We start from the raw sequence: 24,046 nt of genomic DNA, 5'->3' as shown, positions 1-24,046 counted from the left end.
CCGACCACTGCCATAGAGTTTGATGTGTAAAAACCCGAACTATCCCTTTAACCATACACTACCACTGCCCATTGTATTCAAAGGCCAAATTCCTGCAGTTCAGTACATCCATAACGTCACATTGGCTTTGGGGTTTATAACTATCCTGACCACAGAGGAGAGTGTAATTTACTGGACAGTCAGTAAATCGTGTGTGTGTGTGTGTAGGCCAGGGCTGTGGCTTTCTGGAAATGTCATATTAGCTGAACTATGACATTAGTTAGCACATCTTCAATACACTGTAAAAAAAAACCTGTTGTTTTTACAGGAAAATGTTGGCAGCTGGGGGTACCAGGGAATTACTGTAAAAAATACAGCAGTATGGTAGATCACTTCACTGACAAAATGTGTAAACTGATTTACAGCAAATGAAATAACAGCTGAAATCGCATTAAAATACTGTTAAATCTAACCAAAACAAAGGTTGATTTTGCATCCAGCTATTGTTAATACGCTCACAATTTCCTGTGTTACTAACAAGTAATAATTGTTTGTTGTGCATCAATAAATGGTCAAATAAACCACGAAATATCTTACAAAAAATAATAAAGCTTTGCATATTAGACTTCATTCTTCTGTTTAAATAATCCATTTATAATGTAAAATGTACATTGGTGGGCGGTAGTGTATTTGTAAAGAACCTGGCTAGCATGCTAGTAGCCTAGAAATGTTGGGTTCGAATCCCGGCTGCCACCGTTGTGCCCTTGAGCAAGGCACTTAGGCTGCTTAGTTGCTCTAGCTCTGTAATTGATAGATGACAAATGTAAGTCGCTTTGGATAAAAGCGTCTGCTAAATGCATAAACGTTAACTTACTTTAATCTTGAAAAAGAAAGAGAAAAATATTCCTTTTGGAAACTTTATTTGCAAACATTTTGCAATGTATGAAACAGTTGTTTTACCTTTAACTTTACCTTTAAAGTTCAAAGTGCCAGGCAACTCTACTTTTAATCAAAATAATACCTCAGATGTAGGCAGACACTAAGAAGTTGCATAAATCAACACCTTTCAATGACAGTAGTTCAAGTACATAACAGGCACTTCAAAGTTGACTACTCAGGACCATTAGCCGATAAGTGCAATGCCCACAACTGGCTTGATTCAAATCAAAATATTACCTTCGATCTTACAAATAAGACATTTTGTACAAAAAAAAAAAAAAGAAAAAAAAAGTCTCAAAGGACTGTAACAGGCCCTTTAATTTGCCTACATGAGACAATTAGCCTCTTTACATCTACACATTTTAAATCTGCACATCACTAACAAAATACTGCGCCTTGCCCACAGCATATGCAATTTAAATAATAAAAAAAGCAACAGTTTCAAACAAAATATTCTCAACTTGACTCATTTCTGCTTTTCTTTTTACAAAAGACCTTTTCCCAACCTGTCCACAGAAGTCAAGAATCCATTGTTAATTTTCACGCCACTCGTGGTCCGAGATGTCCTGTATCAGGGTGAGGACTCGTGGGTTCATGTTCAGGCGACACTGAGTTTTTCGCCACTTTGGTTCCTTTTTCTGGGTTTGAGTAAAAGCATCTGTAAAATAAAATATTAACACATTCTTAGCTTTTTGATTGCTCAGTTTAAAGCAACAGACCACCATTTGGAGAAATATACTTATTTTTCAACTCCCCTCTTTTTAAACAATTTAGTTTTACCTTTCTCCTGTTCATCTAGCCGTTCAGTGTCTGGTGATACCATTTGTAGCTCCAAGCTAGCATAGATCATTGAATCAGATTAGACCAGTAGCATCTCGCCTGCTAGCATCACGCTTAGAAAGTAACTAAGATTTGCAGGATTTTTCCTGAAATCAGCTAATAAAAAGAGCTAAAAAGTTCTCTTTTGAAGTTGGCAAGTGTAAAACATGAATAGAATATTAAACGTGGTGATTTCCTTGGCTGAATTGTCCTAGAACTATATTCTCATTCCGCCGTAATAATCAAACGTAACGAAACAGCAGCTGAAAATAGTCCCTGAAGTAGCAAGCAAACACGGCAGAGACACAACACTATCTGGTGTGAGTTGATTATTACACCAGAAGGGGAATATAGTTCTAGGTCAAATCAGCCAAGGAAATCGCCACGTTTCATTTTATGTGTTTTACACTTTCCAACTTCAGAAAAGACAACGTTTTAATAGGAAAACCCCCGGAAATCTTAGTTACTTTTTAAACGTGATGTTAGCAGGAGAGATGCTACTGGTCTAATATGATTCAATAATCTATGCTAGTTTGGAGCTACAAATGGTATCACCAGACTCAGAATGGCTTGAAGAACAAGAGAAAGGTAAAACTCAATCGTTTAAGATGAGGGGAGGTGGAAAATGAGTACATTCCCCCAAATGCTGGTCTGTTGCTTTAAAAAGTGCAGATAAATCAGTCAAACTCCAAGTCACAGAACTATAAACTGGGAATTTGGAAGAACATGTTCTCACCTTTGAAGAAACTCCAGCGTTGAAGCCAGCTCAGATGGAAAATGGATATTGAAACAGAAGTAACTCTCGAACATGAGGCACAACGCGGAAATGAAGGAGATATTTGAGTTGATGAGGTTCCGATCCAGACTCAGCATGTACCTTGCTGCAGAAAAGCAGGACTGTCCTATGAACAAATGAATTGTTATTTTAGTATGCACTGCAGTGATATGGCAAATTCTAATTAAAGGGACACTTCACTGATTAGCATTAAGCTTTGTATCTTTAGAAAACCAGTCTTGTTTTTGAATGGTCGTGCATCATTCCCTCAGTTTGCCTTGAGATGGGAGAAATACAGATTTCAATGTTGGACTTTCTGCTTTCAATGATGTAAAAAATCATCATTTTGCATCATTGAAAGCAGGAAGTCCTATTCATGGGTTTCATTGAAATCCGTATTTCTCCCATCTCAAGGCAAACTGAGGGAATGATGCACGACCATTCAAAAACATGACTGGTTTTCTAAAGATACAAAGCTTAATGCTAGTCGGTGAAGTGTCCCTTTAAAGGAACACGTCACCATTTTTTCATATTAAACTACGTTATTCCCTTAACTAAGACGGATCCTAATGAATGAACTGGGCTAGCTAAGTGCTATCCAAGCAGCACCGCGCACCAGAGCCAGTGAGTGCGCGCATTGAAACGTGAGAGGTATGCATCAACTCGTCTTAGTTATAGGGAATAACGTAGTTTAATATGAAAAAAACGGTGAAGTGTTCCTTTAAACAGTGCAATTGAAAGACAATTGAAGCAGACTTACCACAGACAATAAGTGCAGGCGTCAGAGGCACTTGCTCCAATTGGACCTCTTCTGCCAGACATGTATCATCCACATAGCAGAACAAGGACTCTTCCTTCTCATCAAAGTAGGTAAGCAGAAGCAGGAGCATCTCTTTCACATCCTCGGAGCAGCCACTCTCCTGTCCTCGAATCCTCTGGATTCTTGCATAAGTCTCCAGCAATTTCTTGTTCTTGGGGACACACACGGTGGTCAAGAAGTTGAGAAGCCTTTGCCCCTTTAAATCCAAATTCCTTGAGAAATTTCCTTTGAGGTCAACCCCGGTAAGTTCCCTGAAGTGGACTGGACTCCTTTGTGGAGAGGACAGAGGCCAGGCCCAAAGCTGAGGAGGCAGATGGTCCGGATTGTTGTAGGAGAGATGATAGCAAAAAGCCCTCATGTCGGCAAAAAACATGCAACTGCTGTTGGAAAGAAATTGGTGGCAAAGTATCCCCGGTCCTTACAAGATGTCATAGAGGGGGATGTTGTTGGGGCTGGCTACCATTCTCTTGTGAAGCAGGTGTTAAACAGGATCGAGAACGTGAGGCGCACAACACCACCTAAATTAAGAAAAAGACGAGAGTATGTGAACGAGAGTATGTGAACCACTTTTTATTTTTAATCATGTTCTTCAGGTACAGTGCTAGATCATATGTTAGGACGCCTTCAAAGAGGTCATGCGCTACACAAGGTGGGAGTCCAGGCTGGGATACATGAAGACTCAAGGTTATTAAAGACAGAGTTTACCTTTATTCCTCTGATGTCTTGGATGTCTTCAGTGAGATCCGCAACAGCTTGGTCATACGTCTCTGGGGTGCGTGGAAGACCACAGGCATTAGGATCAGCTTCAAACTCACTTCTAGTGATTTCACAGAACCTGCAGAAATATTTAGAACAGCTGAAGTTCTCCGTATAGCCAATTTAAAATCTTTGTGAATGTTTGATTCCTGGAGTATGTTGTTCTTAATTGCCCCTTATGACAGGCCGAGAACAAATCTGACTCTTTAATGCAATCACAGATTTTGGTAATGGCTTCATCTGATAGACTCATATCTTTTAGTGAAGAGCTTACTTTACTTAATGTGTAGGCTTGACCTAACTCATGCACAGTTAGCATTTCCTCAACAATGGTTTGTATAGTAGAGGCAGGAATAAGCAGCTGGCCTTGCAGTTTTAGGTAAAAGAGACACATATTTCTGAGATATGACTGACTATCATTCTCTGGTGCATCAGTGACACTGTCTGTGTCTTCTCTTGGTAAAGCTTCCAGTGTGTTCTCTGAATCATGTGTGCTGGCAATGGCAATTGGGGGCTGAGGGCAACTTTCCCTGTACATGTCATTAATACTGTCTGTGGAACATGTGTGCTTTCTACACATGTGAGAAGTAAAAGACGACTTTATTGTAAACGTATGCTTACAACCTCTAACTGGACATGTCACAGACCTGCCTTCGCCTATATGATCCTTCAAGTGAGACACTAACTCTTTCGCTGTGTGAAAATGGCGGGTACATAATGAAACGGCACATTTTAAATCTGCAACAACGGACGCAGCTCTTAATGCCTGCAATTTCTTTTTGCAAAACACGCAGGTAATCATTTTTATAGGACTTGCTTGCCTGTGCTTTCCATTTGAATTCAATTAGCCTATCAAACAGTGCACTTACTAGCTTATTAACGTACTAGCTTCCACCACGTGTGTTCAGGAGGCACTTTGTTATTTCTCGAAAACACGAGGTAAACGCCGAGCAAACTATTATGAACAGCCACAATTTAGTTTAGGTTTTTTTTTTTTTTTTTTTTAAACGGCCTGTGCTTTGCATCTGAACTCAGTTATCAACCGAGATAATTCTTACCGGTTAGCTACATATCCACTAGCTTAGCTGCTAGCAGCTACATGTTCCGTTGGCTTCCTTGTCTCGATAGAGTAAAACGATTAAATTAACTCACATTACCTCTCCAACGGGTCTGCCACTAGCTTACTAGCTTACACCACGTGTGTTCAGGAGGCACACTTTGTTATTTCTCGAAAACAAGAGGTAAATGCCGAGCAAACCATTATGAACAGCCACAATTTAGTTTAGTTAAAAAAACAACAACAAAAAAAACGGCCTGTGCTTTGCATCTGAACTCAGTTATCAACCATTGAGATAAAATTCTTACCGGTTAGCTACATATCCACTAGCTTACATGTTCCGTGGGCTACACATTTTCCTTGTCTCGATATAGTAAAACGATGAAATCAACTAACTCACATACCTCTCCAACGGGTCTGCCACCTGCAGCGTGATTACAAGTAGTGCCCTATATGTGGAGAGTATCGCCAACTCAAATCATGGGCGCCATCTTTACGACCAGAAGTGACGTCACGTACGTTCGTCTCAATGATGGTCAATAGGGCGAATATGACATGTTGAAACAAATAGCTTAACATCGTCAAAAACAAGCCTATAAATGTTATAATATGCATCACTATTCATTAAGATGTAAATGCTGTTGCAAATACGCTGCATTATACATTTTGAAAAAATTAGCAAAGACCAGATAAATAGTGATAAACGTTGCCTAGTTGGAGCCAGCTAGCTCTGAAAACGCCTACGAGGCGAACTTCGTTTATCCAATTTCTTACAGCAGTTAAATATTAGTCTGAGGAAACAACTTGAAATAAAGCAGTAAGAGAAAGCTGAAAGCTTCATTTTGGTGAAATAAGCCTGTTTAGGGCACAATGAATAACATCTTACCTTACTTAAGCCAGCGATCCCTACATGTTGCAGCAACTCTTTGAATCACTGTTAGATTTGACGTCTGACCTGCAGATTCAGGCATACAATGTATTTCGACCGTGCATGAGGCAAGACTAAAATATGCTATTTATTTTCTTTTTTATCAATAAGTATGTTGTTTCAATAGACTCTGGGACAGTAAAAGAAAATAGTTTTAATTGAACACATGTTATTTAAAAAATATTATTATCATAAAGTTAGGCTATTATTATATAAAGTTATTATTATTACAAAAGCTACATGGAGGTCACCATTAGTTTGACCTCAAACTTTTCCGTTAAATAATAACTTACCCTTATGCACAAAACCTGCCAGACAATAATCACATTTTTCCCACTGCCATCACTCAATCTATTGGTAGGTGCCTTATGTATATTGTGGTGCTCTATAGTATGCATCTTCTGACTGCATACTACTGTATGTCTAATTGTTCCAACAGCTAATGCCAGTCAAATTTCTTGTAGATATACTTGGTCAATACAAGCTCATTCTGATACTAAAACACACAAACTTGCTAGGTTTTCAAAAATATTTTTCAATAAAATATATTTCCATTTATTATAATCAAATTAAATAATCAAAGACAACAATTTCTGACTTGTGTAACAAACATTTACAAGACCATCAGAATCTAGGCCTATATGAAATACAATATAAGCATGAGGGATGAGGATGAGAGATCTCCATGTACTCTTTTCGGGTGTCACATTGTTGTCCTCCACCAAGTCCATCCCTTCATGGTCCTTTACATGGCCTGATTAGATGACATGGAGTTGATCAGCTGTCTGCGGTGTCCTCCCCTCAGACCAATTGTACCTTTGTTCTCGTCCTGCATGTAAAATAATGAAACTCTTGTCATTAAATGGGTAGATGTACATAAAAATACCACTATTTCTACCACTGTAGTAAGGACTGCTCTTCTAAAAAATCTGAAATGTGCACAGGTTGTCATTAAATGTGTATGCTTCTACACCACACTCGTTATCTGTCGCGCACTCTCTCACACACACCCACAAAACATGGGACACAAAGGGAGCAGACCGTGAATCTCCTCTTCTCAGCCTCAGACTTGGATAATACAAGGCAGTACCATTTAACACCACACACGCTACATCCTCCTAATAATTTTACTAATGACATCATAGCAAAGTGTACCTGAGAAACTGCAACTAAGTGCCTTAATTAACCAAAAATATAAACATAATAATGTTAATGGTAGAACACGATGAAGAAAGGAAGCTGTTGTTTATCTTGACTTAAATTGATCCAGCTGAGGAAAGCACTTGTTCTTTGGAAGGAATTTCAATTTGTCTGAATGCAATATTGACACCGATCACATACCCTGTCTGTGTATAGTGTATTGTGCACACTGTGGTGGAGACTTGGGTCCATGTTGGGTCCATGTTGACTGGGCTGATTTGGTGATGAGGGGTGTCAGGCATCAGGGGAAAGGTGCTGAAGCAAGGAGCAGCAGCAGTAGCCTACAGGATCTTGAGGATGTTGAGGCGACGGGGCAGGGACCTTGAATCAGCAGACAGATGTATCCTCTTACTTCACCAGCCACTGACTCTTCTCTACCTACATCTAAAATAACAAAAAAGACAAAGAGGAAGCATAATATTTACTATATTGCTTTGTTTTATAATACAGACATTCATCACCTTAAACCATGATTCAATAAAGCATGGCACACTCACTAGAGGGCTGACAGATTGACAGATTGAAGTATAGCCTACACAACCAGTGTAGAGCTGAAGTCTGTATTGACACCACTTAATAATTCGTGATTAGCACACCACCTACCAAGTTTGACAGATAGCTAGCAAACCATATCTTCAAACTATGCTGTGTATTTCAACAGATTTATTTGGACAATACTGTGCCTAGGCTACTGGTAAAGTTTATAACAACGTTGATAGAAAGACTAGCTAACTTGCAAACTGCAATTATCCGACCAGCTATTTCAGTCAAGCAGGAGGACATTCTTAAAATAGGCAAACAAGACGTTGTCTTATTTTGCTCGACAAGAAAGAAAATGCAAAACTAACAAGTTTATCAATGATTACAGATCGCTATGTTACCTGCTAAGCAGCTGTAGCACTATTAGTAAACACACACGACACAGCACTACGTACTGGCTGCTTATCTTAATAGCCACTTTAGTGCTTCAAAAACGCAAAAATGCAAGGAAATTAAGACCATAAATGATAACAGTAGGAGATGAAAAACCTTATTTACCAGAGTTGTTCCAACCGTTTTCCTTTTAGACAAGGTTAAGACGAACGATGTATGATGTATTCGCTGCTCCTCCAGAAGTGGCATCTCTCCGGGTAGTTAGAAACAAAATCCGTGCTGCAAATGTCTTAACGAGTCTTATCACTAAAAATGCTTATGACGTAAACGTTATAATGTTAACGTTATCAGAAAAGTGTCCAGTGAGAAAATGGGTCGCTGTATGGTGAAGATATTAAGACTTAATGCCAACGATACTCAAACACTGCCATCTGAAAGCATTAGAAAGCATTCTAGTCAAAAGTACTTTTGGTAGTAAAAATGGCGTCCATAAAACACGTGACCACCTCTGAACCAATCCTTGGCAGAACTGCTCTGAACATTCCAAACACAGTTGGCGATACTCTCCACATATAGGGCACTAATTACAAGTAGTCCCCTGCTCGTCCTGTCTTCCAATCAAAAGCGATTGTCAGCACGTGAACAGGCTCGTGTATCTCCTGCTCGTCCAATCAAGGCGATTGTCCGCACATGAACAGGCTCGTGCATCTTCTCCTCCTCCAATCAGGAAATCTTCAGCTGAGAATAGTTAACAAAGTTTGCACTACTACACAGTTGATGGAAGCACATGCAGGCGCGTAGTGTAAGATTTGATGAAACACTATTAAGTGGTTGTTTAGCTTACATATTTTAATAGACTATTGCCAATGAGGTATTCAGTAGAAATATTAACTGGGACTGAATAGTGTTTCTAGCTTGCATTCTCCCATAGCATTCTCCAGGCATCCTAGCCTACAGGCGAGTTCGTGATCACGCAGAATCGAGCAGCTCTGTGCAGATTCGCTGATCTCTGAAAATGCAGAAAGTAGCCTAAATGACGAAAAAAAAAAAGCATCCCTATGAGCGCTGCACTATACCCTAGCGGTGGTCATAATGAGATTTGAATGGAGAAAAACATATTCTGAAATGTTAAGTAGGCCTACTTTCATGTCTGATCGAAGTGACAGGCTTCATGAGGCAGGAATAACAACAATAGGCCTAACCTAATAATGATAATATGACATGATAAACTGTGTAGCCTAGTATCATGACAGACAGAGTCTGTATTTTTTAAAAATCTACAATTAATGTGATAATTAGGTAAAATTAGGCATTTAGGAGTAGGTGACAGGCATTTCCCCCTTTTGCATTAAAACAAACGGACAAAAACTATAACTTCTGCAGTAAGTGCATGTCAAATCAACACAACTGTTGTGTTATGATCATTACAGTATTTCTCTGTTTTTATCACCAATATTTGTAGCTTTAACAAATAATTTTAATTGAAATCCCATGTTGTTGCTGTAAATGTAGCAAAAATATTCTGTTGAGTAATTTACAAAAGATAACAGTGATTTGAACAAAAAATGCATGTTTGGGGCTTTACAATGCTTTTCTGTATGCATTTAACATCATTTTAATGTAAATTTCACAGTCATTTTTTACAGTGTACACATGTTGTGTTTAATGAACATAGAGGGGCAGGGTGCACGATATGGCGCGTATGCACCACTCAGGTGTGTGTTACATAATCGAGGTGCTTAGAGAGATTCCTTCTTCATCGGGCAGCACTTTCATTGTGTCAAAGCACTACACTTATAACATGCTGTTGATGTTTACCCACAGCATTAGCAAAGTATTTATACATTCCACCACTGTCTGTGATGTTCTCACAGCTCAATGCCTTGGGACTGTAGGCAGACTTGCAGATAGAACACAGGAACATCAGCAAGGGAAACACCCAAACATACACAGCCTGAAGTAGTTCCCAATCTGTACAGACAGAACACCGTGAAAAAGGTCAGCGACGCTTTGAACTAAAATGTGAAAGAAAACCCACATCACCTCCTTTTGTGCATTATGCACAAATGAGATTAAAGGTTAAGGGTTCAGGTTTTTGAGTTCAGTACATCAGGCTTCACAGTACACACTAAACCGACGCCTACAGGACCATGCGGAAACATATGGCGTCATGCATTCTAGTGGAGGACTGAGCAGGCCCCTCCCTCTCATACGGAACTGAGTGTGCTGCCCATGTGCCTCCTCAGTGCAGACTCTAATGGAGGACTGCTCTGTCAGAGAGAGGATTTCCTCCCCCAGCTCTCTCTCTCTCTCTCTCTCTCTCAAACACACATGCTCTCTCTCTCTCTGTTTGAGTGGAAGCACATGGGTAGCACTGACTCTCCTTTTCCACAGGAGCTGCCCAGCTGTGAATCATGCAGCTCTGTGTGAGAGTGAGAGCGAGAGAGAGAGAGAAAGAGAGAGCGCGAGAGCAGTTAGTTCCCTTCAAGCCCTTCCCATCTAAATCAGCCCTAATCAGGAACTAGTGACATGGCAGTCTCTTGTTTCTGAAAAAAGTGTCATTTGTTTCTCAGCTGGATATGGAGCAAATACACCATAAATATTCAATATAAACGGTCCTGTTCATGTCTCACATCTGGAAGTCAGTGTGATAGAGGAATACAGAGCCCAAATCCTGAGAGAAGAAGTACGCTGCATTACATCTAAAGACAGGAATTTACCGGCAGAGGAAATGGCCTCCAGACTGTTCTCAGAAGAGGATTTCTCCTGTCCTGTGTGCTGTGACATCTTTAAGGAACCTGTTCTCATGGCTTGTAGTCACAGTGTGTGTAAAATCTGTCTACAAAAGTTCTGGAAAGTTAAAGGATCAAAGCAATGTCCAGTGTGTAGAGGAACCTCAAATGACGACCCTCCTCTTAACCTCCGCTTAAGGAACCTGTGTGAGACCTTCTTACGGGAGAGGAGTCAGAGAGCTTCAGCAGGGTCTGAGGTACTCTGCAGTCTGCACAGTGAGAAACTCAAGCTCTTCTGTCTGGAGGATAAACAACTTGTGTGTGTGGTGTGCCGAGACTCAAGACTACACAGATATCACAACTTCAGTCCCATTGGTGAAGCAGCTCTGGACTGTAAGGTGAGCGAGCGTTTATGGTATGGAAACTTTCAACATACATACCATTATTGTTGTTCTTTTCACAGCTATATGCTCCTCCATAATGCATACCAATCTTGTCTGTACTCACACGCTGAACAACATCTAATAGTATACATCATCTAATATCCAACTGCATGTGAACCTTTAAATGTTTACGGAAGCACTTCCAAAATACCAATCTTCTTGCTCCCTGGTGCTAACGTTACCACCTGATATCTGGAATTTCCCATTGGGGATCAATAAAGTATCTATCTATCTATCTATCTATCTATCTATCTATCTATCTGTCTGATATACTCTCTAGAACGGTGCTGTAGCCTACTGTAGTCTAGATCTACTCTAGTGTTGAGTTGTGCTGGTCAGGTCTCTAGAAGGGCCCTGCATGAGCTGGCCTGGATATGAGATTGTTGTCCCTTCAGATTAAGCCAGTGTAGAGGTCAACCAGGAAGTGGCCAATGCTGCTCCTGTACCCGGATGGGAGTTTTGCTAGATGGCTTTTAAAGTGTTTGTGAATGTCATTTTTCTTTCCTTCTTTTTGTTCTTTTCAGCTACAGTATATGCTCTTCCATGCATTTACTGGTTAAACAACTCAGCAACATGTTTTCTTTTGTTTTTGTTGTTGAAAATCTTGCAGATACAGCAAGTGAACTAAAATGTACTCTTTACAGGAAGAGCTCAAGATCAGACTGCAGCCTTTGCATTACAAACTGAAGGTCTTCAACGAAGCTAAACTGGCCTGTGATGAAACTGTGGAACACATTAAGGTGGTGAATTTAACATTTTGATTTTCATTTGCATTCATCATCCTTTAGTAATGGAGTCCTGTGGAATAATATGTCTGATTATGGGAAATGTCAAATGATTCTGAAATGTTCTGAACCTCAACAATAACCTGCTTTACGGGATGTGGCCTTACAGACTCAGTCCCAACACACAGAGAAGCAGATCAAGGAGGAGTTTAGGATGCTTCACCAGTTTCTACGAGATGAAGAGGCAGCCAGGATAGCTGCACTGAGGGAGGAAGAGGAGCAGAAGAGTCAGATGATGAAGGAGAAGATTGAGAAGATGAGCAGAGAGATCTCATCTCTTTCAGACACAATCAGAGCCATAGAAGAGCAGATGGGAGGTGATGACATCACATTTCTGCAGGTAAGGTACCATTGTTGTAACCTACTGTATGAACGGATTCAACACAGACATATTTTGTACTGCTGGAGAGCACTCAGTTCATGAATAATTATTAGGAACGAGGCTATGCATTATGCCTGATTATAATGAATGACTATATTCATTATACCATTAGCCTATGTTAGTTTAATTTAATTTCAGTATGTTAACCATGCATTCTTATTATACAGTCATGATCTTATGCTGTAGCTTACTATACGGGACTAATGGATGCCGAATTTGTCAATCCTGACAAATGCTCATATTGCTCAATGACATGCTCATATTTATAAATGATGATATTTACGGTTTGATTTAAAGACATGAACCTCACTACCAAGCAACGTGGAAATGTTTAATTCCTTTCGCCTATCTTCTCTTGACAGAACTACAAGAGCACAGTGGAAAGGTGAGTGATCTGCCTCCTGTTTCTCTTTCTCCTCTCTGTGGTTCTGAACCCAAATCCAATGACTCCTGAATGTTATTCCAGAGCCCGGGTCACACAACAGGATCCAGAGAGGGTTTCAGGAGCGCTGATCAATGTGGCAAAGCACCTGGGCAACCTGAAGTTCAGAGTCTGGGAGAAGATGCAGGAGACCGTTCAATATAGTAAGGACTAAAACACACACAGAGAAACTGAGAGAGATTTTGATTTAAAAAAATATATATATACTTTATTCCAGTTTTACACAACCAAAACAGGATAATCAGTCTTTGCCATCAAAAGACACACATCACAGACAGAGTGAGATGAGTCCAGAGAGAGAGACAGAGAGAGGGAGGGAGAGAAAGAGAGAGAGAGAGAGAGAGAGAGAGAGAGAGAGAGGGACAGACAGAGAGAGGGAGGGAGAGAAAGAAAGAGAGAGAGAGAGAGAGAGAGAGAGAGAGACAGACAGACAGAGAGAGGGAGGGAGAGAAAGAAAGAGAGACAGACAGAGGGAGGGAGGGAGAGAAAGAGAGAGAGACAGAGAGAGGGAGGGAGGGAGAGGAAGAAAGAGAGAGAGACAGAGAGAGGGAAAGAAAGAGAGAGATTCTATAATGTATCTGTATTGTGTATTTCTCTCTGCAGCTCCTGTGGTTCTGGACCCCAACACTGCAAGTCCATGTCTAGTCTTGTCTGAGGATCTGCTCAGCGCGAGACTGACTGATGAGAAGCAGCAGCTTCCTGATAACTTAGAGAGATTTGATGACTGGTACAGTGTGCTGGGCTCTGAGGGCTTCACCTCAGGGACTCACTGCTGGGATGTGGAGGTTGGGGAGAACACATGGTGGCACGTGGGTGTGATGGAAGAGTCGCTCGAGAGGAAGGGCTACTATTTCTCTGAGATCGAAAGTTGGTATGTGGAGTATGAAGGTGGAGAGCATAGAGCACAGTCTCCAACACATCCATACGCTCTCCTCACAGTGCAGCAGGAACTCCAGAGGATCAGAGTGCAGCTGGACTGGGACAGAGGAAAGTTGTCATTCTCTGACCCTGATAATAGCACACACTTGCACACTTTCACACACACATTCACTGAGAGAGTGTTTCCATACATGAATATTGGTTGTGGTTTCTCTCCTTTGAGGATCTTACCAGCGCACACAGTAACTGTACAGCACAATTATGTCAGGACACAAATGTAAGTATGTCAAGACACACACACAAATACAAAACCTGTAACCTGTAACCGACACACACACACACACACACACACACACACACAAACAACATGTAAAACAAATACATGTATGATGATACGTTGGGTGCAGTAGTCTTACAACTACAACTTCTTTACCTGTTCATCACTTCTACATCCAAAGATCAACAGACACCCAATAGTCCAACGAGGAGACCAGAGGATCACACATGGGACAGACGAGAGCTGTCATTCTCTGACGCTGATTAAACCATGTGTCCATCTACACCCTCTCAGGGCCATGTTTGCTGAGAGACAGGTCCCATATGTACAGTATATGGGTTGTGATGTCTCTGCTCTGAGGATCTCCCCAGTGAAGGCCTCTAATAGAGTCGTTAGAGCTGATCATGTCTCTGTATCAAGCAGGACTGACCTGCAGAGAGAAAGCTGTACCTGAGAACTGGCTTATCCTGCCTTGAAATGATAATATTTGCTGGATTATGTTAACTGGACATATAATAAAAAGTGTTATACAACTAAGGGCTATCATGTGACGCCATTATAAAACATATGATTTGGGTCATGAATTTGAGTTTACCAAAGTTCTCAAAGTTGGAGGGGATGTCTTTAATCAATCAGGCAGCGTCAGTCTGGTCAGACCAGGATGACTGGACACAACACAATTGCCACTGGGGGCAGTAGTAGTGTAGTGGGTAAGGAGCTGATGCAAGTAGCCTGATTGCCACTGGGGGCAGTAGTAGTGTAGTGGGTAAGGAGCTGATGCATGTAGCCTGATTACCACTGGGGGCAGTAGTAGTGTAGTGGGTAAGGAGCTGATGCATGTAGCCTGATTACCACTGGGGGCAGTAGTAGTGTAGTGGGTAAGGAGCTGATGCATGTAGCCTGATTGCCACTGGGGGCAGTAGTAGTGTAGTGGGTAAGGAGCTGATGCATGTAGCCTGAAAGTTGTGGGTTCAATTCCCAGATTCCACTGTTGTGCCGTTGAGCAAGGCACTTAAGCCCAAGTTGCAGCAGGACAATGTAGTCCCTTGTAATATGGTTGACATACTGCATGTAAGTCACTCTGGACAAAAAAAGTGTCTGCTAAATGTAATGTAATGCCACTGACAAGAAAGAAGTCAAAGCTGTTTCACTAGGCATGATCATTGTGTTATATCACTGTTTTGGACCTCAAATATAATCCCAGCAAGACACACAGGCCTGCATGCTATACTGAACACATGGAGCAAACACAACTGAACCACTAAACCACCCAGGATGGAGCAGACAGTAGTATTTTGACACGCTCATACTGTATTCAATCAGCATTGTCTTCCAACACAGAACAGCTCCAGTGCCCCCTGCTGGCAAGTATATAGTAGTGCCTGTTGGAATGACATCAGCGAGACACAAACCTAGACACATACAGATGCTGATAGCTGAAGTGACATGAAGTTAATTATGACCGCCGCTAGCATAGCTAGCGAAGCGGTCATATAGTTGTTGTCAAAGTTTTTTTTTTTTTTTTTCCGTCATCGGTTCTGAATTTTTGGTCAACGATTCCCGGGACACCGTAACACCGGGGCACATGAAACTTGGTGGGCATGTAGCCCCAGTAGACTTTTACGGAAAAATTTCGTTTCGTCCCCGGGGGTCACTCCCCCCCCGCGCTGGCCCCGCCCGAAGCCCAAAAATTGCAGTTTTTCCTACATAACTACCTGAACCGTGGCACCGAGGATGACAATTTTTTTATGGTATGTTGGTCTCAAGAGCTCGGATCAACTTAGCTTATAACCAGTCATTTGTGAATTGCACCCCCATGGTAAAAATTGAAAATGTAATGTAATATTGCTTTAATTGCCCCTATCTTCAGATGAGATGCTATGAACTGCACCAAATTTCATGTGTATGATTAACCTGACACCCTCTGGGAGTATGCCAAGTTTTGTGGACTTTCATCCATGGGGGGCTATAATAAATGTATTTATGTGTGCATTTAGTGAATGGTCCCTCAACGTGGCTGCTCTACACTGAAGCCTAGAATGGCCCCATGGCCCCATGTAGCTGTGTCACTGGCACCCCCGTAGCTACCCTGTGCTTACCAAATAAAACAATTATGTATTTATTACGATTTTATATGAGAACGTCAAAAGCAGAACTAATGCAACCACGTTCAAACACTGCAGCCTGCTGCCACTGGTGTGTGGCGCTGGCGCTGCTCAGTGAATGATAGATCAGACCAGAGAGAAGAAGACAAACGAAGAAGATGGAGTTGTGATTTCTCAGTTCCGAATGGCGGCCATATTGGAATTTTCTTTACTGTCGCTAGTTTCACACTACTTGATTTCTCATGTTGCAGTAAGCTAAACGATTTCATCTCTTACGTGACTTGTTGTTCTTGCACGTAACTGTGTAACCGTCTGACTGATAAAGAAGTTGTTAAATGTCTTTACGTTTAGAAACATAATCAAGCAAAACAAACTCATCCAAGCAGATGCGAATAGCCTACAATGTCAGTACTCAAACCACCAGTAGCAGGCTTAGGACTAGGTAAGTAAAACATCTCTTCTCTATATCTCTACTATTTTCATTTTAAAAACTGTATGTAAAGCGTAATTCTAGCCAACACCTGTTTCCAAAATGTATTTATAGAGTCTGTACATGTGGTCCCTAGCTTGGTTTGCCCGAAAATTAAGTGGAAATATCCTTTAGAAGTGTTTACTCTAGGCGCTAGTTAGCATGTAACAGCATCTGAATTAATGAACTGGCATGGTGCATTTATACCTGACGATCTCTTTCAAGTAATTTAAATAAAAAACGGACCTCATGGTTAGTATTTATAGAGTCTGTACATGTGGTCCCTAGCTTGGTTTGTCTGAAAATTAAGTGGAAATATCCTTTAGTAGTGTTTGTACTCTAGGCGCCAGTTAGCATGTAACAGCATGTGAATGAATGGACTGGCCACTAGCATGGTGCATTTATACCTGACGATCTCTTTCAAGTTATTTGAATAAAAAACTGACATCATGGCTAGTATTTATAGAGTCTGTACATGTGGTCCCTTGCTTGGTTTGTCTGAAAATTAAGTGGAAATATCCTTTAGAAGTGTTTGTAATTTAGGCGCTAGTTAGCGTGCCAGGTGTCATACCATTGCAGTAATCATCTCACTAAACACGTCTTTTCATATCCAATCTGTTCAACAGAGTTTGCCAGTCAGACCACTACACCTTTGCCAGCACCACCACCCAGCAAGCTTCATCAACTCCAGCCATGCCGGTAAATACAGTGCCTATTGACAGCCTACACACCCCTGTTCAAATGCCAGTAGCTTTGTCCATTGTTAAATCCCCGTTGTTCTTAAATGTGTTATTGTGTTTCGGAAAGGTATTGCATTACATTACTCTTCACTTTTTGCTTTTGTAGTAGAAAACATGTTGATGGTAGTGAAAAGGTAGTAAATTCAGCTCAATTTTTTTTGTATGAACCCTGCCATTGCAGTAATCATCTCACTAAATACGCCTTTTCATTTCTAATCTCACCTCAGACTGGATCACAGTACCAATCCTCAGTACATTCATGCATACCTTATCTATAGTATTCTACTGCTCCTTTAGTCATGTTGATTGTTGATTTGCTTTTTAATTTTCCTGTTTACATTGTTTACATTGTACTGTATGTTGTGTGTGGTGTCTTAAGCTGCTGGGACCTTGCATTTCCCCTTGGGGATCAATAAAGTATCTATCTATCTATCTATCTATCTAATCTGTTCAACAGAGTTTACCAATCAGACCTACACCTCTGTCAAATTCGCTCACAACGCTGCCAGTAACACCCCAGCAAGGTAGAACTGCATTTTCATTAATCTGGCACCAATATCAAGGGAGAAACAAGCCATGAATGTCTGTCACAATTTCTTTGCATCTTTACTTTCCTTACATCTGAAGAGTGTGTTACATATATCATTATTAAAAATAATTTTAATAAATTGTTTAAGCATGTACAATAAATAAAGCATGTAAATGAGCATGTAAAATAAATAAACAAAAGCAAGTAAAATAAATAAATAAACAAAATGTATTGAACCTAATACTATGTGTGGTGAGTCTGTGTGATAGTTGCTGAGGATAAATGTTTTTATATTGGATTATTAAATTACAGAATACATTTATAGGTTTCTCATCAGCAGGCACTGTCTTCACCTTAGTAAATTTGGTAACTTTGGTAAGTCCTGTAAATAATTGTAAATTGTTCTGATTGAGGGCAAATGGAAAGTGTTATAATGTATTATTGCTATTTTAGTGCATCATTTTCATTATTATGGCCATAAATAAGGCCAATTAGAAGCTGGTGGGTAGTAAGCGGCAAAAGGGTGGCCCTTTATCTGGAGCCGCTTCTGAGCCGCCGCTGGACAGCCAGAGAACTGATGAGCAAAACTCCAGCGGGCCACTGGTGGTTACCGCCGTTGGACCGCCAACTCTGCCGCTGGTTTGTAACAGTAACTTTAGCATTGCAAATAAATGATTGCAAAATATTTATTGAGGTGAGTTTAACAAGTGTAATTTCATTGGCATATAATTCAGGCCTATAGTAGATGGCTAAATGGCTACAGTAGAAGGATACACGAAAAGCCCAAACTACCAAAATCTTCATATTTTATTACCACAGTTTCTATCTATAGGCCTCTCTTATTTGGTATACTGACTAGACATTATTGAACAAACATAGGCTATTCATCTGTATTTCAGTATCTCAGTAGGTTAAAGTATTTTTTAGATACCTCCCTGAAATTACTTTTTGCAGGTTGTGATGTCTTCTATACGTTCTGACGTTACTGTTAAAATGGCGTAACTGTTAAATTCCAATATAGTGAGTAGGCTATTGGCAAAACCGATTGGCATTTTTATGGGCTGAGCCGGCAGGGGGCTCAGTTTAAAAAGTAACTAAGTTCGCACACACACATCAACAGATTCACACGCACAGATAAACACACTTCCACGGATTCCACACACACACACACACACATGCGCACACATGCACATTCACACACACAGACAGACACACACACATCTTTATACAAGCAAACTCACACATGCACACACTCATATACACATGAGCTGCAAGAGTAGGAGATATACATACAGTATATTGCACAAATCGGAGATAAGGCAGGTTTAGACTTGCTGCAGACAACGCGTTCGTGTTCGTATCATGACTGCCTCGCGTATTTTGCGGTCGTTTGGTGCGTCGGTCGTGCACGTCGTCGCAAGCGAACATGACGCGTCCGCGAGATGCAATACTGATAAGAAAGTAGGGGGCGATCACTACAAAAAAAGGTGACTGCAAGATGCATTATCGACATCGAAGCTGGGGGCAATCATGAGAGTAAACAATGGCACATGGCCACATCCACATCTGATGCTACTATTCTCCCCCTAGTGAAGACCTCCAGTAGGGTGCGTAATGCTGCAGCGAGTCTGTACACCGGACACAGCAGGTCGCACACGGGCGCATATGCTTACGGTTGGTCTAACAGCAAGTATAATCCCAGCCATACAGGAAAGTTGACGAGCGTAATTCGTTTTGGAGAGAATGTGCAGAACTGAGCGGCGGTCATATTGTGTACCGCTATGCGGTGCATCTAGTTTTACCAACCATACCTCTGTTTTTCAGATTTATCTTTTTGTCAAAATAAACATATTTACATATTCAAAGTGTTTTCCTTAATCTAAACTATTATAATTATCATCTTATTGTGTGTATGTGTGAGTGTGAGAGAGAGTGTGTGTCAGCGTGTGTGTGTGTGTGTGTGTGTGTGTGTGTGAGTGAGTCAACAAGACAACTCTGATTTGAATGTTGGTGAGTGTGAGGGTAAATGACGACAAACACTTTTCAATAAATGGTGGAACTGGTCCTATTCTCACTCATAGCAACTCAATAGGAAATCTCATTAAAGGAAAGGTGAAAGAACCTCACAATGATTTATATCATACTGCATAATATCCTCATGCTAATAAACTAATGCTACTCGTAAGCTACTTCATTGTAGCTTTTTTGGTTCACTTGGCAGTTATTTGTGCCTATTTTAAACCAGACTTACACAGTGTGGAGAGAGCTTTACAGTCTATGGGAGAGAGTCAGTATTCCAGGTACTGGCATGTGTAGTTCACGCCCACAACTGGGACATTCACCTGAGATGTGTCATCTCTGCATACCTGGAGGGGGAAGGAGGGACCTTCCAGTAATTTCTATGTTATGTGATGCTGGCATGAACTCAACCAAATAAACACACACTAATGTGTGAGACTACCCTTCATATTCTATTGTGAATAAAAATAATTCAGGAGGACACTGTGGAGTGAGTTCTCACTTCTAGGCCAATTATAATGACTGTCCATTTGTCTGAATGTAGGCACACTCAGAATTCATTGGTCTGAGTGTATCGTTCTCAGAGTGAACTTTGCTTTACACACCCATGCGTGCGATTACACTAACCAATCCCAATCGTTATCTGCGTGTCTGTAGTCCGGCCTCTTGCTGAAGCAGGAAATGAAAGTTAGCTGATCTCGTTTCACAGAAAATAAGAGCTAAGCTGCTCTAGTTTGGACTTCTTTTCCAGAATTAGATCACAGGTGAACACTTAGACTCAATCACTTGTATTTGAAGACCAGTCCACCCCTGAGACTGAAGAGCTGAAAGACTGAAGGAAGAACCCAAATACTCAGGACTACATTCAGTCAGGACATCAGAGTTAAGTGGCATCTCTTCACTGTGATTTTACTGGTCTGTGATCTCTTCACTGTGATTTTACTAGGCTTTACCGTGAGTTCAGAAAATGGCCTCCAAGCGTTCTCTCACTGAAGTGGATTTCTCCTGTCCTGTGTGCTGTGACGTCTTCAAGGATCCTGTCATCATGACCTGTAGTCATAGTGTGTGTAAAGTCTGTCTGCAGAAGTTCTGGGAAGCCAAAGGGTCAAGAGAATGTCCAATTTGCAGGAAAAGATTCACAGAAACTCAACCACCCCCTAACTTGGCATTAAGGAACCTGTGTGAGACCTACTTACAGGAAAAAAGTCAGAGAGCTTCAGCAGGGTCTGAAGTGCTCTGCAGTCTGCACAGTGAGAAACTCAAGCTCTTCTGTCTGGAGGATAAACAGCCTGTGTGTCTGGTGTGTAGAGACTCATTGGAACATATTAATCACAACTTCAGACCTGTTGTTGAGATATCAAGGCAATTCAAGGTAAAAGTTAAAGCATATCTGTCATTTCATTTCATTATGTTATTTCACCTCATGACATTTAGTCATTCATGAAACCTTAAGGCTTATAGACATCACAAATCAGTGAGATATCTACAATGATAATGTGTCCTCTGAATGGCAAGGTGATGATGATTATGATGATGATGATGATGATGACAATGAAGATGATGGATATCTCCAAATTTCTACACTGTAAAACTTGGGATGTTAACTTAACTCAAATTATTTCAGTTTTACAGTTTGACATGAAACTTGCAATGGGAGCCTATAAAGTAAAAAAAATAACCACACATTGCCTCATAGCTTACTTACTATATTTCTATGATATTGTAATGCCAACGTGAAGTTGGAAGATGGGAGGCTGAGGTATCCTTCAATCCAGTGGATTTATTTCCTACAGTATCAGATACAGGCTAGGGTATGGGCTGAAGCTGTCCACTCAAAAACAACAAACTGATCGATCTACTAAATCACTGTCTCAATCACTCGTCATCACACTCATCAGCCAACAATACAACAACTCTCTCACATAATTCACTTAAACTCTGACTAAACTTAAATGTCGTCTTAGACCTCCTATTCTAATCCCTCCCTGTATCAATAGCTAACCTATCTGAACCCCTAAACATTCTGTTCCGGACACCTCCCCCCAATCAAAATACATCAGAGCTCATCGACACATTCTATTACACAGCAGGGAGAGGGAAACGCAAACACTTTTGTGCATACACACGAGCGCTCACACTGGTAAAACACGAGACACAGGGAACAGACGGAGCAGTCCAACAGGGGCAAATAGAATCGGCGCTACAATATCTTAAAAACACTGAAGCCCATCACAGAGTGAATTGAACAGTTCCTTATAGTCAAGTGATTACTATATGTTGTGTTCCCTGTTTGTTTGATGACTGGGTATGACTGGTGCCAGTGATGAAGTGCAGATGCTAAGAATACATGAGGGGGACAATGTAAAATATAGACTCAATTAAGTCAACTGCACATCATCAGTATTACAGGGACCTATTGTACCATAATGTACATGATTATGCCATTATACAAAGGACTTTCTGTCATACGGATGTATGAAAAAAGACTTCATATTTCAGCTGTGAACTAGAAATGCAATTCCAAGGAATTACCAGTGCATGAAAATGCAGAAATAGATAGATAATGTAGATATGGTTACTAAGGTGTAGCTAGGGTAAACATGGTGGTTGCATAGTTTACAGAGAGTTGATAGTGTGAAGGTAGACTGTTTAAAGATGAAACATTCCAGTTCTAACTTAAGTAATGATTTCTATTCATGTTAAAATGTTGATTAGCTAACTTAGCTAATGATTTCTAGCAGTTACGCTAAAAATGCTAATTATGTTAGCAATGCTAACTTTACTAACAATGCTAACCAGGTTGATTAGCTAACTTAACCAATGATTTCTAGCAGCAATGCTAAAAATGCTAACTATGCTAACAATGCTAAATTTACTAACAATGCTAACCAGGTTGATTAGCTAACTTAGTTGATGATTTTTTGCAGTTATGCTAAAAATGCTAACTATGCTAACAATAATAGCTATGCTAACCATGCTAGCTAGCTAACTTGCTAGTGAGGACTTTTATTTTGAAACATTTGTTGCTAGGGTATCCATGGTGGCCACTATCAGGAAACAAGAAGTTACTGCAGTATAATCATGTTGGTTGCTATGGAAACGGTCATAAACGCTTAATTTTAATGGTTGCTACAGTATGTTGGTTGCTAGGTACATGGAGGTTTCATGTAGTTGACTGGAGGCATAGTGGATGATAACTGACAGTTGGAATGGTTGAACAGTTCAATAGTTGAGTAGTTTCAATGGTTAAATGATTTAATAGTGTATTATTGCAGTGAGGACTTTTATTTTGAAACAGTTGTGGACAGAGGAAACAGTTAACAGGATATGTAGTCTTCTATGAGACTGTATGCTTAAAGCCAGAGAAACTGACAGTTGGTGCCCAGGTGGCCGGCCACCTGGCCTAAGATTCTAATTGCTGCCGTGATGTCATAATGAGCAATGTTAAGTCTATGGGGGAAATTGTAATCGTTTTTAACTAATAGTTTAAAAAGTATAAAAGTTACAAAGTTGAAAAATACAAAGCAGGCATGGCATAAGCAAGACCTACGCAACAACGTTTGAATGAAGTTTCTACGTTAAACGGTTGAAGCTGAATTGGCTGCGTTAGAAGAAGAAGTTTAACTAGAAATGCAATTCCAAGGAATTACCAGTGCATGAAAATGCAAAAATAGATAATGTAGATATGGTTACTAAGGTGTAGCTAGGGTAAACATGGTGGTTGCATAGTTTACAGAGAGTTGATAGTGTGAAGGTAGACAGTTTAAAGATGAAACATTCCAGTTCTAACTTAACTAATGATTTCTAATCATGTTAAAATGTTGATTAGCTAACTTAGCTAATGATTTCTAGCAGTGACGCTAAAAATGCTAATAATGCTAGCAATGCTAACTTTACTAACAATGCTAACCAGGTTGATTAGCTAACTTAACCGATGATTTCTAGCAGTAATGCTAAAAATGCTAGCAATGCTAAATTTGCTAAGAATGCTAACCAGGTTGATTAGCTAACTTAGTTGATGATTTTTTGCAGTTATGCTAAAAATGTTAACTATGCTAACAATGTTAACTATGCTAACCATGCTAACTAGCTAACTTG

The 24,046-nt window shown here is 40.4% G+C and overlaps 3 protein-coding genes and 2 long non-coding RNA genes across 5 annotated transcripts in view; 3 read left to right on the top strand and 2 right to left on the bottom strand.

Annotated features, from left to right (window-relative positions):
* Window positions 1–945: 945 nt before the first annotated feature.
* LOC134077909 (uncharacterized) lies at window positions 946–5,527 on the bottom strand. The gene is made up of 5 exons (XM_062533548.1): window positions 5,454–5,527; window positions 4,038–4,167; window positions 3,273–3,850; window positions 2,474–2,639; window positions 946–1,576 (listed from the first exon to the last, which is right to left on the bottom strand). The coding sequence occupies exons 3-5, from the start codon at window positions 3,703–3,705 to the stop codon at window positions 1,459–1,461; spliced, it is 717 nt and encodes a 238-aa protein (XP_062389532.1). The 5' UTR covers window positions 3,706–3,850; window positions 4,038–4,167; window positions 5,454–5,527; the 3' UTR covers window positions 946–1,458.
* Window positions 5,528–6,712: 1,185 nt separating this feature from the next.
* On the bottom strand, window positions 6,713–8,695 carry LOC134079107 (uncharacterized). Its single transcript, XR_009938879.1, has 3 exons — window positions 8,312–8,695; window positions 7,415–7,657; window positions 6,713–6,902 (listed from the first exon to the last, which is right to left on the bottom strand). It is a non-coding gene; the product is annotated as an uncharacterized LOC134079107 (long non-coding RNA).
* Window positions 8,696–9,839: 1,144 nt separating this feature from the next.
* LOC134079031 (E3 ubiquitin-protein ligase TRIM35-like) lies at window positions 9,840–13,575 on the top strand. The gene is made up of 6 exons (XM_062535195.1): window positions 9,840–9,861; window positions 10,393–10,418; window positions 11,169–11,276; window positions 11,966–12,061; window positions 12,216–12,446; window positions 13,534–13,575. The coding sequence occupies exons 1-6, from the start codon at window positions 9,840–9,842 to the stop codon at window positions 13,573–13,575; spliced, it is 525 nt and encodes a 174-aa protein (XP_062391179.1).
* A 2,603-nt stretch (window positions 13,576–16,178) lies between these two features.
* LOC134077908 (uncharacterized) lies at window positions 16,179–17,974 on the top strand. The gene is made up of 3 exons (XR_009938793.1): window positions 16,179–16,633; window positions 17,287–17,359; window positions 17,858–17,974. It is a non-coding gene; the product is annotated as an uncharacterized LOC134077908 (long non-coding RNA).
* A 2,941-nt stretch (window positions 17,975–20,915) lies between these two features.
* The window catches only part of LOC134079029 (E3 ubiquitin-protein ligase TRIM35-like), a 63,455-nt gene continuing 60,324 nt past the window's right edge, over window positions 20,916–24,046 (top strand). The window contains exon 1 of the mRNA XM_062535194.1: window positions 20,916–21,320. Coding sequence (XP_062391178.1) covers window positions 20,916–21,320 — 405 coding nt within the window. The remainder of the gene's footprint in view (window positions 21,321–24,046) is intronic.

The sequence above is a fragment of the Sardina pilchardus genome, chromosome 4 (genome assembly GCF_963854185.1).
Source record: "Sardina pilchardus chromosome 4, fSarPil1.1, whole genome shotgun sequence".
NCBI classification, from domain to species: domain Eukaryota; kingdom Metazoa; phylum Chordata; class Actinopteri; order Clupeiformes; family Clupeidae; genus Sardina; species Sardina pilchardus.
This window is presented reverse-complemented; position numbering and strand designations above follow the sequence as displayed.